General features: G+C 38.4%; 1 protein-coding gene across 1 annotated transcript; it reads left to right on the top strand.

Moving 5' to 3' along the window:
• The first annotated feature begins 898 nt into the window (after positions 1 to 898).
• On the top strand, positions 899 to 12,448 carry Rbmx2 (RNA binding motif protein X-linked 2). Its single transcript, XM_026380186.2, has 6 exons — positions 899 to 933; positions 1,134 to 1,249; positions 2,457 to 2,508; positions 8,498 to 8,627; positions 10,165 to 10,342; positions 10,873 to 12,448. Exons 1-6 carry the CDS (start codon positions 929 to 931, stop codon positions 11,685 to 11,687), a joined length of 1,296 nt encoding a protein of 431 aa, XP_026235971.1. The 5' UTR covers positions 899 to 928; the 3' UTR covers positions 11,688 to 12,448.
• The last annotated feature ends 1,142 nt before the right edge of the window (positions 12,449 to 13,590 follow it).

The following is a 13,590-nucleotide window of genomic DNA, read 5'->3' as shown; positions in this document are numbered from 1 at the left end:
ACTACACTAACTACCTATCTTTAAATCTGGCTTCATGGGTACAAAGTACCTTTCAAGCTAGTCATTTGAACCTCAATTTTTTTCTCTATAAAATGGGGATAGTGATTGCATCTACTTCATGGGGTTGTAAGGTTGGAGAAACTATATGTAAATTGCTTAGCTCATTTAGTATCTTTTAGCTGGTTGTCTGCCCAATTGGGAGCTATTAACAATATTAATTTCTACCTCCTGTTCCACTAAGAGAAAGACTATGGTAAAATGTAAGCGTTGGAGCTCTGACAACAACCTGCGGGTATTGAATTCAGACTATGGAGGCACACGGTAGGTTACCTATATATTGGGATTTGAGGGATAACAAAAACTTGATTCTCCCACCTATCTTCTTCACTTTTTTGCCCTAACTCCGGAAAATGAATGCTTTGATGGAACTGTATTTGAGCAACTGACTGGGATTGAAGACCCAAGTGGAGCTTTAGACCAGGAATAAAGCCGCATCAAGTACCTTGTTCAACCTTCATTCAACAAAAATTTAGTACTAAATCAATCAGTGCCTGGAATTATGTAAGAGCTGGAGGGTCCTGTAACGGACCAAGCTTGTAAACTCTAGCTTCGCATCAAAGAGGGAAGTTGCGATGAACTAGGGAAAATCTCTGAGAGGAACGAACGCCACCAAGCGTGGAGATCCGCTTTCGCGTTACTGCACAGGCGCCGCGGTTTTCGGCCGCCTCTGCTGAACTCTTCCGGCGCCAGTTCCGCAGACTCGAACGCGCCGCGCGGGGGGGTGGGGGGGTGGGGGGCGCTGTGCTTGCTCTAGAGCGGCGCAGGCGCCAAGTCCTAGATAGGCGCATGCGCTAGAGATGCGCATGCGCGACAGAGTGTAGCTTTGCCCGGAAGTTAATCCGCGGGTGTCGAGCGCGAATTTGTGAAGATGAAGTAAGGTTTCAGCTTTCCTCTCAGAAAGAGGGAGTGGGTTGCCGTGGGTGGCCCACCGGGGCTGGGACGGTAGAGTGAGTGGCTGCAGGGCCGAGGGGCAGGAGAGTTTCAGAGGAGACTAGAGTTTCTAGTCGCCTAGTTTTGCTCTCTGTGAATTCGGGCCGGACCAAACTTACTTTCCTTTTCCGCCCTCCGTGTAGTCCTTTAACTAAAGTGAAGCTGATCAACGAGCTGAACGAGCGAGAGGTCCAGCTTGGGGTGGCGGAAAAGGTGTCCTGGCACTCCGAGTACAAAGACAGCGCCTGGATCTTTCTGGGTGAGCTTCACATTTTTCTGGAAGTCTCTCCTGGCCGGCTTCTGATCTTTTCAGCAGTCCCGCCCAATGTTTCTCCTCACACTCATCCACCCACTCTTAGTAAAAAAAAAAAATATTTACTTTTTAGTTGTAGTTGGACACAATACCTTTATTTTTTATATTTATTTTTTAGTTGTAGTTGGACACAATACCTTTATTTTTTATATTTATTTTTTAGTTGTAGTTGGACACAATACCTTTATTTTATTTATTTATTTTTATGTGCTGCTGAGGATCGAACCCAGGGCCTCGCATGTGCTAGGCGAGCACTTTACCACTGAGCCCCAGCTCCTCATCACCCACTCTTATAGTTCTGCCTGTCTGTGAATCCGTTTTCCATCTTCTCTCGCTCATTTTAGTGTGCTTTCCCTGCCAGTCAGTGTTCCTGTGAGTTACCATTTGCCCTTCACAGTGCTAAGTCCTGCCACTTGGTTTCTCAGAAACATTTATGTTCCTCACACCCACCCACTAGACAGCTGAGGAAACTGAGGTACAGAAAAGTTAACGGAAAAGGAATTGGGCAATACAAATGAGAAGGCAGCCATGGTAGAGAATCTGGGTGGTACACCCAGGCTATTTCGTTCAACTTCTGAGTGCTGGAAAGTGCACAGAAGGTGTAGCCTTTAATCAGTAATTCTGCAGTTTTACTCGTCAGAGAGGTTATTGCACCAGACATTGTGCTAAGCACTTTATATGCATTGTTTTATTTAATTCTTGTAACAGTGATCTCATGAGGCAAGTATACTTCTCATTTTACAGATGAGTAAAACATTTGGAGGGGAAATGATTTCCTATGAAATGCTTAACAGTTATCTTTATGATCCTTATTATATGTATAGGTGGGTTGATAATGACACATTTAAGCTGATATTTGTGGAAGCAGAGTTTTGTGATGGAGATATCAGCTTTGTAGGACTTTGGATGTGAGGAGGAAAGAATGATCAGATTAGTTTGGTCTGCAGTGACCTGAGCCTTTCCACTCAATCACTTTTTTTTTTTCTGTACATTTGCCACCTTGTATATATTTGTGTCATTCCATCAGACTGTTTTGCTGTGAGGGGAAGGTGTATAGCTTATGTTTTGTACCTCTGGTGCCTGGCCTAGTGCATAATACACAGTAAATACTTGGTTAGTGTTTGTTGAACTGTAATGTGTTTTTCTTTTCTAGGAGGGCTTCCTTATGAACTGACTGAAGGAGACGTCATCTGTGTGTTCTCACAGTAAGTCCTTTCATTTCCTGCCTCCTGTGTTGACAGTAGTTTGATTCTGCAGTGCAATTTGTGGCATTAGAAAGCCACATTTTAATTCTAGGCTCAATGACATCCCTGCATGGGGAAGACTACAGCTTCTGCTCTACTCTTGATCTGTCCCAGGATACGGTTTTAAGTATATTCTCATGTGGAAGATTTCACAAGTTGGATAATTTGGGAGACTGTCTTAGGGATTCTGGTCTGTTTCTGTTACTTTTTCACTGACCCTTGTCAGCCAGGTTTTACCCAAATATAGTGTGGAACTCCTGGGAAGATACTGTGTTGGCTACCTCCTTTGGATGATTCTGAAAACTAGTATCCCATGATCACAGGGCCCTCTGGGCCCTTACCTGTGTGGTATTGAAGGATTAGGGCAAAGCACAGAGGAAATGGGAGACAGAACCCAGAAAGTTTGTGTGGTAGTTTGCTTTCTTCATTTCTAGATGAATGTGAAATTAGTGAACAGAGCCATTCTTTTTTTACCTAGGGGATGAAAGTCACAGGCTGATGAGGAACAAACTAAGAGATCTGTTCTTGGTAGGAGAGGATGTTGGCAGCTCATAATGATAGTGCCACCTGGTAGAGAGGCTGGGTAATTGACACACAGCCAAGAGTTAAACAGAGGCTGGGCAGTCCACAGGGTTAGAAGGCCTTTGCAACTCTTAAGAGCAGATGGTCACTGCCTTTTTAAAAAAGATTTTTAAACCAGCATTTATTTTTAAATTAGCATCCAGTAATTGTACATATTTGTGGAGTATAGTGCAATACTTGATACATGCCTTTGGGTTTTGTAGCTTTCAGAGGCAGAGAACTGTTTTCAGAGAAGTTGGATATCTAGTAAAGGTAGAAAGGATGGGGCAAGCAAACACAGGCAGCATATCCTGGCAGAAGGCTTGACATAGCAGGATAGTTGGATTATCTGTAGGGCCCTGGTTGAGTGGTTGGGCAGTTTATGAGGAAACAGGCCAAGGAAAAGGAATTGGGCAATACAAATGAGAAGGCATCCATGGAAGAGAGTCTGGGTGGTACACCCAGGCTATTTCATTCAACTTCTGAGTGCTGGAAAGTTCACAGCAGGTGTAGCCTTTAATTTCCATACTTTTGTGATACTTTACTGGATCCAGCCTCCCATCTTAGAGCTGGTTCAGTGTTGCTTGCATTGAGTAGTGATGAGCTATTGTGTGCGTGTATGTGTGTGTGTGTGCGTGCACACGTGTGTGTGGTGTATTATAATTCTGTATTCTGGCCACACAAAATGAAGATTGCCTTTGCCACTGGTAACAAGGACTTGCAAGTGAAAGGCTCCAGGTTTCATTCCCAGCACCACAAATAAATCAAAACAAAAAAGAGCATTATGGGAAAAAAGTATGAAGAAAAATGTACAATGCTCTTTTTTAAATTATTTGTTCTTTTTAGATATATATAACAGTAAGGTGTATTTTGGCATATTATACATGCATGGAGTATAGCTTATTCCAATTAGGATCCTATTCTTGTGGTTGCACATGATGTGGAGTTACCCTGGTTGTGTATTCATATACAAGGATAGGAAATTATGTTTGCATAATTCCTCTCCCCTCTCTTCCTTTCATTCCCCTTTGTCTAATCCAGTGGACTTCTATTCTTCCCCTTCCCACCATCCCTTGTTATGAGTTAGCATCCACATATCAGAGAGAACATTCAATCTTTGGTTTTTTGGAGACTGGCTTATTTCAACAGAATGCACTTTAAAAGGAAAAACTTAAAATTTGGACTGTTTCTTTATCATCTTGTTTTTAATTAATGTTGGACATTATTTCCAATTGTTTGCTATTATAAATTTATATTGCAATATATAATGTAGTATATAAATCTTTGTATGCATCCCTGATAGTTTCCTTAGTGAAGGAGGAGTGTGAATCAATATGTTAGTATTTTTAAGATGCTTTATAAACATTGCCAAATTGTTCTGAAAAGGTTGTACCAATTTCCACTCTGATACCAATTTTCACTAGACAGCCCATTTTTCTGAATCCTAAGCAGTGACGGGTATGCAAAAAAAAATTGCCAAATGGTTTCTCATTATCATTTTACTTTGCCTTTATTTCATCATCAATGAGGTTAAACATATTTTCAGCCCATTATTATTTCTTTCTTTTATTTTTATTTTTTGGTAAAAGAAATTGAATGCAGGGGTGTTTAACCACTGAGCCACATCCCCAGTCCTTTTTTAAAAGTTTGCAGATAGGGCCTTGCTAAGTTGCTGAGGCTGGCTTTGAACTTGTGATCCTCCTGCTTCAGCCTCCTGAGCTGCTGGGATTACAGGTTGTACCACCTTGCCCGGCTGCCCATTATTATTTCTTTGTAAATTGTTTACTCATATCATTTATTGGGTCTTTTTTCTTGTGTTTCTCCTTCTCTTGTTGATTTTATGAGAGTCTTTATGCATTAAGGATATTAACCTTTTGTTATAATACTTGTCGTGGATCACTGTGGATTTAATTTTAAAAATATTTGATGTTGTGTTACTATCATTATTCTTTCCTGATGCACAAATTGTCCCAATTTGAGTCAGTAGGATTCCTTTCAAGCCAGCTCTTATCTTTCTTTTTTTAATTTTGAAATAATTTTAGGCTTAAAATAAAAAATTATAAAATAGAGTACAGAATACTTATATTCCCTTCACCCAGATTCCCAAGGTCTTAGCACTTTATCCACATTAGCTTTATCATTATTTTTTCTCATGTGTAGATATTATAATTTTTTTCTGAAGCATTTAAGTCAGTTGCAGATACGATGCATCTGTCCCTAAATTCCTCAATGTCCTTCCCCTAAACAAGGACATTCTTTTGTGTAAACTTAGTATAATCACCTAATCTATAGATTTTATTCAGCTTCACTAGTTGTTCTGATAATGTCTTTCCTTTTTTTTTTGTACTGGAGATTGAACGCAGGGCCTCACACATGCTCGGCAAGCACTCTACCACTGAGTTCTGCCCTGTTCTGATAATTTCTTTTTAGAGAAAAGAAAAATTGCTTTCTGGTCCTTTACTTGTGATATACATTATAAATATTTTCTCCTAGTTTGTCATTTGTCTTTTGACTTTACTTAATGGGTATTTCTTTGCTGGGCAAAGTTATTTTATACATTCATTCATTAATATGTTTAAATTAGCATATGGTAAAATTGATTTTTGAGAAATATGTAGCTGTATGAGTTTTAATAAATGTATAGATTTGTATAATCATCCCCGCAATTAGAACAGTTTCATCACTCCCAAAACTCCATTGTGCTTACCCGTTAGTATTTTATTTTTCTGTGGTCAAATTCATCAGTTTGTTTTTTATTGCTTCTGGATTTTGAGTCATAATTAGAAAGTATTTCTCTCCACTCACCCATCTGTGTTATTACTGTCATGTTATTTTATGGTTTCAGTTTTTTACATTTATATCTCTAATCCACTTAGAGTTTATTTTGTTGTACAATGTGAAGTTTGGATCCAGTGGATTTGTGTATGTGTGTGTGTGGTGTGTGTGTGTGTGTATGTGTCTCTGGGGATGGAACCAGAACCTCATGCATGCTAGGCAAGCACTCTATTACCAAGCTGTAGTCTAGATCTGGATCTAGTTTTATACTTTTTCAAATGGATATCCAGTTGTACTTACCTCATTACTAACATATCCATGTTTTCCCCAGAAAATTGGATGCCACCATTATAGACAATTTTTTTCATATACACTTGGTGTGGCTCTACATTCTGTTCTGTTGGTTTGTCTGCCTTTCCATTGGTCAGAGCCACACTAGTTATTCACAAGTTTTTCAGTATGCTTTGTAGTTACTCATGCTCATGACTCATTCTTTTTTTTTTTTTTTTAGGGTTTCCTAGCCATTCTTACATGTTCATTTTTTTCCCAGAAGAACTTTAGAATAGACTTATCCAGACCCCCCCACCAGGGTGGCAAACTTTTGTTTTTATGTTATTACACTCAATTTATATATTAAGTTGGGAGAAGATTTTGATTATCAACTCATCCTGTCCAAGAACAAGGGATGTCCTTATATTTGTTCAAAATATGTTTGTGTTTTTCGGGAGTTTTTAAAAACTTTTTTATATATGTTTTGTACATTGCTTGTTGTTAAGTGTATTTCTAAGTATTTTTTTGTTGCTATTATAAATGGTATTTCCCTGCCATTATATCTTCTGATTATTGTTTTATGTAAGAGAATGATTGACTTTCAGCTGTATCCTCTTACTTTACTGAATTGTTATACTGTTTTTCTCATTGTTTATTTTTTGAAATTTTTTTAGTTGTAGTTGAACACATTACCTTTATTTTTTATTTATTTATTTTTATGTGGTGTTGAGGATTGAACCCAGCGCCTCGCATGTGCTAGGTGAGCACTCTACCGCTGAGTCATAACCTTAGCCCCTCATTGTTCATTATTGATTGTTTGATTTCCTATATATACTATCATATGTAATCTGCAAACAGAGATAGTTTTGTTTTTCCAGTTCTTGTATTGGTTTTATCTATTTGCATTGACCTGTACTGCTAGATATTTACTGCTAGGTAGCTCTCAGCTTTAACTGAATCACCTCTGGTGTTTTCCTTAAAAAAGGTACTAGATTTTGGACTGAGATGTATAGATATGTTCATGTAATGCTTCCATCAATTCCTATTATATTTTTATGATTTTACTTTTAATTTTTTTTTCCTGAACACATTATTATTTCATTTCCGGTAAAGAAAAATTTATACACAGCAGAATGCCCAAATCTCAAGCATGCAATTTGATGAGTGTGTGTGTGTGTGTGTGTATATATATACATACATACATACACACAAGCACATATCTATTCCCTCAGCTATTTCTGTGATTTTATTTTTTAATTTATAAAAGTTTAACTTATCTGGAATTTTAAGGTTACAAAATTTCCCAAGTATGGCCTTAGTCACATCCCATAAATTTTAGTACATATTTTTCTATTTTTGTTCTTTTCTAAATAGTCTATCACTGATCACTTTATTTTATCTTTGTTTTATCCAGTTGTTAGCTGGGAGAGTATGTTTCAAGTTCTAGTTAGTAGACTGTTTTTTTAAAATATTATTTCCAGCTTTATAACATTATCTTTGGAGAATATGGTCTATTCTGTTTTTTTTAGTTTATTGAGATTTACTTTGGGACCTGATCTACAGCTAATTTTATTATATATTTCATGAATACTATAAAAGAAATTGTAATCTCTTTATAGGATTCAAATATATCTGTGTATACTACTCTGGAAGTATTTGTTAGATTTATTGTCATGTTTTATTTGCATTTGTATCATATAAATTCATGTTAATTTCTTTGGTCTTATTTATTTCTGTCACTTGTTATAAACTTGAAAAAAGTTTTTAAATCTCCCCTAACTTTCTTTGTATTTCTACCTTTTTTTTTTTTTTTTTTGTCCTGGGGATCGAACCCAAGGCTCTGTGCATTTGAGGCTCTAACCATTTTTAATTAAAATTTTAATTTCTTAATTGTGGCATAATTTCATTAGCTATACCTATATATTAGGACCTTTTAAAATATAAAATAACCCTCTTAAGTCCTGCTTAATTTTGGCCTTGAATTTCATGTCTTCACTCTTTTTTTTAATATTTATTTTTTAGTTATAGTTGAAAACAATACCTTTATTTATTTATTTTTATGTAGTGCTGAGGATCGAACTCAGGGCCTCGCACATGCTAGCGAGTGCTGTACTGCTGAGCCACAACCCCAGCTCCATGTCTTTACTCTTAATATTTCCACCCATGTTTTCAATTGGATAATCCTTCCGTATCCTTGTTTAACATTTTATTTTCAACCTTTTTAAGTCATCTTTTTCTAAATACATCTCCTATACTGTCCATATTATTTGACTATTGTTTTGTGATTCAATCAAAGGTTTGCATTTTACATCAATAGTGTCTTATTCTTTTGTAAAATAAACAGATATGGGGAGATTGTTAACATTAATCTTGTGCGAGACAAGAAGACTGGGAAATCCAAAGGGTTTTGTTTCCTCTGCTATGAAGACCAAAGGAGCACAGTTCTGGCTGTTGACAATTTTAATGGGATCAAGGTAAGCATTTTATTTATTTATTGTTTTTTAGTTGTAGTTGGACACAATACCTTCATTTATTTATTTATTTTTATGTAGTGCTGAGGATTGAACCCAGTGCCTTGCATGTGTTAGGCAAGTTCTCTATTGCTTAGCCACAACCTCAGCCCCTAAATGTGCTTATTAAGCAAGATTTGGCTGAACTTTTCCTGGGTGTAGGGGTTGGATTTCATTCTCCATCTGATCCCCACAGGTTCAGGGATGTACTGTTTGGTTGGGTGTGTTAGGAGGGTTGTAGAGCTACCAGCTAGGAAGTGACTCTAGGAAATATTCTGTTGGCTCATGGTTCTGCCAGGACTTGTTCTTTTTTTCCATTAACAAGCCAAACCATGGGTGTTACACACCCCCACACTCAGGCTTCTATTTTTCACCTTTCCCTTCTTGTCCTCCACCTTCATCTCTAGTGTACTAGAGAATGAAGAGACAAGGTAATGCTGCTCTTCTATATTGTCCTGTGCTGAGGGACTTGGAGCTCTATCAGGGCTTCATGGCCTAGGATATAGGTGTGCATATCTGTCATGTGACACTACTAACCTAGCATATTGGGTCCTGGGGGGGGGAAAATCTCCTTTTAATCTTATAACAAATTGTACAAAAGTCAGTCAGTATGAAATTTTAAGAGAGCCAGGAATCATAGGGAGTCACTGTGTCAGGAAAGTTTTCAAAAATGTTTCAAAATGGGAATCTGATAGATAATAGAAGCTTCTCAGGCTTAAAAGATATGAAAATCTCTCTTGTGTTGGAACAGTAAAAGCCAAACTTCAAATTTCAGTTGTCTTTGCCTGTGGAAAAAGTATGTATCTGCTTAAAAATAGGATTTACATGAAGGATTAATTTTGTCATTCTTTGCCTGGAGAGTCGTGGTTCTTGGCCCAATTGTGAGCTGTGTTCCAGTATGGTATGGGTAGAACAAGGCGTGAGGGCTTAAGAAAAAAGAAAATAATCTTTTTTTGGTCAATTTCCTGCCCCCACCCCCAACAGTTGATCTCACTTTGCCTTCTACCTACTGTGTTAAGAAAGCAGCTATAGCATTAAGCTAGATTTCAGGAATTCCATCTAGCTGCAATGCTTGTCTAGTTTATGTTTCACTGTAGACTGTTATAATTTGGGGGTAATTCATTGTGTTTCTAAATTCTCAAAGTCTTCCCCAACACTTGTGCTTTGGGGCAGTACTTCCCAGATTTTTTTCACTTCATACACATACAGCATGAAGATATTTGTATGGCACCCTGTGGTAAGCCAGTGAGGCTGCTGGTGCAACTGCCCCTGCCCCTGCTGCAACACACCCTACCTAGCTTCTGAGATCATTGAGTGTATTAATATCTAATACATGTGCTGTGACATACCATTTGAGCAGTTCTGCTTTAGTGGTTTCCCCAGAAACGAAAGTAGCAAAAAGATAATGATATAATTCAAACCATTGTTCTTCATGGCTTTGGCTCAATAGATTGTTCGATATGAAGGCTGTCTTTGCTGAAGCATTGCCTTTCTTGCTTAGATAAAAGGAAGAACTATTCGTGTGGATCATGTGTCTAACTATCGGGCTCCTAAGGACTCAGAAGAAGCAGATGATGTGACCAAAGAACTCCAGGAGAAGGGCTGTGGGGCTAACACCCCCTCATCGAGTTCATCTGAGAGTTTAGAAGATGACAAACCCACAAAAAAGCACAAAAAAGGTGAAGCATTGAGACCCAAAAGAAGATTCTAGGTAGTCTTAGTGTCTGGTCTCCCTAGCATTCATGGATAGTCAATAATCAACTCTTAAGTGTGAAAAGGAAGATGTGGGGTTTCTTATTTTTACTGGGAAAGGGGAGGTATCAGTGGAAGAATAGTGGTATGGAAAGAATTCTGTCCCCCCCAAATTGATATGTTGAGTTCTTAACCACCAGTACCTCAAAATGTGACTGTATTTGGAGACATGGTCTTGAAAGAGAATTCAGAGTGAGGATTGCCTTGTATAGGAAGTTGACCTGTCAGTGGCCACATATGTCCAAAATTACTTCTTAAGGGCACTGAAAGCATAGCCTGTGACTGCTTCATCCTGCTGTCATGAATGTTTTCCTGATGCACATTTTCTATCTGTTAGTATGTGAAGATTTTAACTATAACAACTTGGTTTGATGTGATGTACTTAGAACAAATGCACTTTTTTAGGGGAGTTTATGTTTTTCTCTTTTCTTACTGATTGCCTTCCTTTTTCCTCCAGAGAAAAAGGAAAAAAAGAAAAGAAAGAAAGACAAAGAGAAGACTGACAGGGAGGTAAAAGCAGAGCAGCCATCTTCTTCATCTCTTGGAAGCAAGACAATAAAAGAAAAGGATGACCCTGCCCCTAAGAAACACAGCAGTAAGAACTCAGAGAAGGTTCAGAAGTCTGAATCAAGAGAGGGACAGAAGCACTACCCATGCTCCCCTGATGTCAAGACTTCCTGCCATGTTAGAGCAGAGGGCCCAGAGAGGGAGCTCAAGAAGGAGAAACCCAAGTATGAGCACAAGCCCTCAAGCAAGAAGGAGGCAAGAGAAGACAAGAATAGGAATAGGGATAGAGGGCGAAGCTCAGACACACATTCTAGCCGTCACAGTGGGCATTCTGAAGGGTGGAGTCACAGAAGTAGAAGTAGGAGCCATGGGCGTTCTGAAAGGTGGCATCACAGAAGTAGAAGTAGGAGCCATGGGAATTCTGAAAGGTGGCATCATAGGAGTAGAAGTAGGAGCCGTGGGCGTTCTGAAAGGTGGAGTCACAGGAGTAGAAGTAGGAGCCGTGTGTATCCTGAAAGGTGGAGTCACAGGAGTAGAAGTAGGAGCCGAGTGTATCCTGAAAGGTGGAGTCACAGGAGTAGAAGTAGGAGCCGTGGGCATTCTGGAAGGCGGAGTCAAAAGAGTAGAAGTAGGAGCCATGGGCATTCTGGAAGGCGGAGTCACAGAAGTAGAAGTAGTAGTCAAGATAAATCCCGTCGACATAAAAAGGCCCAGCACTCCCGGGAGCGGGAGACTTCCAATCCCAGTGAGCATAGGCGATACTGAAGCCTGTTCCAACTGCCCGGTTAATTGAAAATGAATTGTTTTTAAAAAATGTAATCAGATTCAATTCTGCTGTTAATATTTCCATATATAAAATCTCTGTGACTGAGTTCTTTTAATCCCTTCATAGTAGATTTGTTAAGAAAGTTGTAATTTCAACAGCCAGTTATCCCAAATTTTTTGGTACTGTCCATTGTCCCTGGGAATATACTTGGTACTTCATCAGAGTATGTGCCCTGAATTTTAGTTCATAAATATTAACCTATAGACCCCAATTTGAGGTGAAATTGCCAGAAAGGGAGAATACCAGATAATTCTATAAATGTATTGTTTGCGGTAGGTATTTAGAGCCCAGGAATATAGGACCACCTCAGTAGCACATGGAATTATATAAAACTATATATAACTATTTAGCTATTGTGAATTGACTGCTATAAACATTGATGTGGCTGTATCACTCTAATATGTTGATTTTAAGTCCTGTGGGTATAAACCTAGGGTTGGGATAGCTGGGTCAAATGGTGGTTCCATTCCACATTTTCTGAGGTATCTCCATACTGCTTTCCAGTGTGGTTGGTGCCAATTTGCAGGCCTACCAGCAATGTATGAGTGTGCCTTTTCCCCTACATCCTCACCAACATTTATTGTTATGGCTTTATAGGGATTGGTAGGATTCCTAAAATTAGCCAGTTCCTTCCCCAGCTTTTCCTTGAAAACCAGTTTTTAAATACCTTTTTTTAATTTTTATTTTTGTGGTCGATATATCTCTGCATCTTTTTCCTTACCATTTATTTATTTATTTATTTGTATTAAGATTAAATTCACATAACATGAAAAATGAACTCTTTTAAACAATTCAGTGGCATTTGGCACATTCACAGTGTTGTACAATTGCCAGCTCTGTCTAGTTCCAAAACATTTTTAGTACCCCCAAATGAAACCTTTTACCCATTAAGCAATAACTCTTCATTCCCTCCCTTTCCCAGTCCTTGGCAGCCATAAGTCTGCTTTCTGTTTCTATGAATTTACCTCTTCTGGCTATTTGAAGTGAAACCATGTAACAGTGGTGTTTTGTGTCTGTCTTCTTTCAGGTAGTATAATGTTTTCAAGGTTTGGCCATATCATAGCATGTGTCAGTACTTCATATTTTTTTTTTCGAGATGGGATCTTCCTGTGTTTTCTAGGCTGGTCTCTTAATTCATGGGCTTAAGTGATTCTCTCACCTCAGCCTCCCAGGTTCCTGGGATTGCAGGTGTGTACCACCATGCCTGGCTCACACTTCATTCCTTTTTATGGCTGCATAATATCCCATTGTATAGATATATCACATTTTGTTTATGGATGGATTTTTGAGTTGTTTGTACCTTTTGGCTAGTCAGTTTCCTTTTTATGTTCCAGTTATATAAGGCTTCCTTCTGGGCCTACTTCAGTTTTCAAGTAGCAGTTCTTGCTGCAATGGGAACACTTGTCAGTCCTGGTGGTCTTAGCAGTTCCTTCTCATTGTTAGTCTTAGTTTTCTTATCAGTCCTTATCAGTTCCTTGGGAGGAACAGGTTCACAGGATCTTTAATGCTTGTGCTCCATTGTTAAAATTGAATTTCTCTTTTTTGAAATCCTGAGCTCATTTTCAACTTCTTTCTTTTCTTTTTTTAAAAAAATTCTTGTTTTTAGATATATACATGACAGCAGAGTGTATTTTGACATAGTGTACATACATGGAGTACAACCCATTCTAATTAGGATCCCATTCTTATGATTGTACATAATGTGGAGTTAGAGTGGTCATGTATTCATTTATGAGCAAAGGAAAGTTATGTCTGATTCATTCTGTCTTTCCTATTCCCTTACCCCTTCCCTTTCCTTCATTCCCCTTTATCTAATGCAATGAACTTCTGTTCTTCTGCTCC

The sequence above is a fragment of the Urocitellus parryii genome, chromosome X (assembly GCF_045843805.1).
Source record: "Urocitellus parryii isolate mUroPar1 chromosome X, mUroPar1.hap1, whole genome shotgun sequence".
NCBI classification, from domain to species: domain Eukaryota; kingdom Metazoa; phylum Chordata; class Mammalia; order Rodentia; family Sciuridae; genus Urocitellus; species Urocitellus parryii.
The sequence above is the reverse complement of the archived record's forward strand: the minus strand, read 5'-3'. Positions and strand labels throughout refer to the sequence as shown.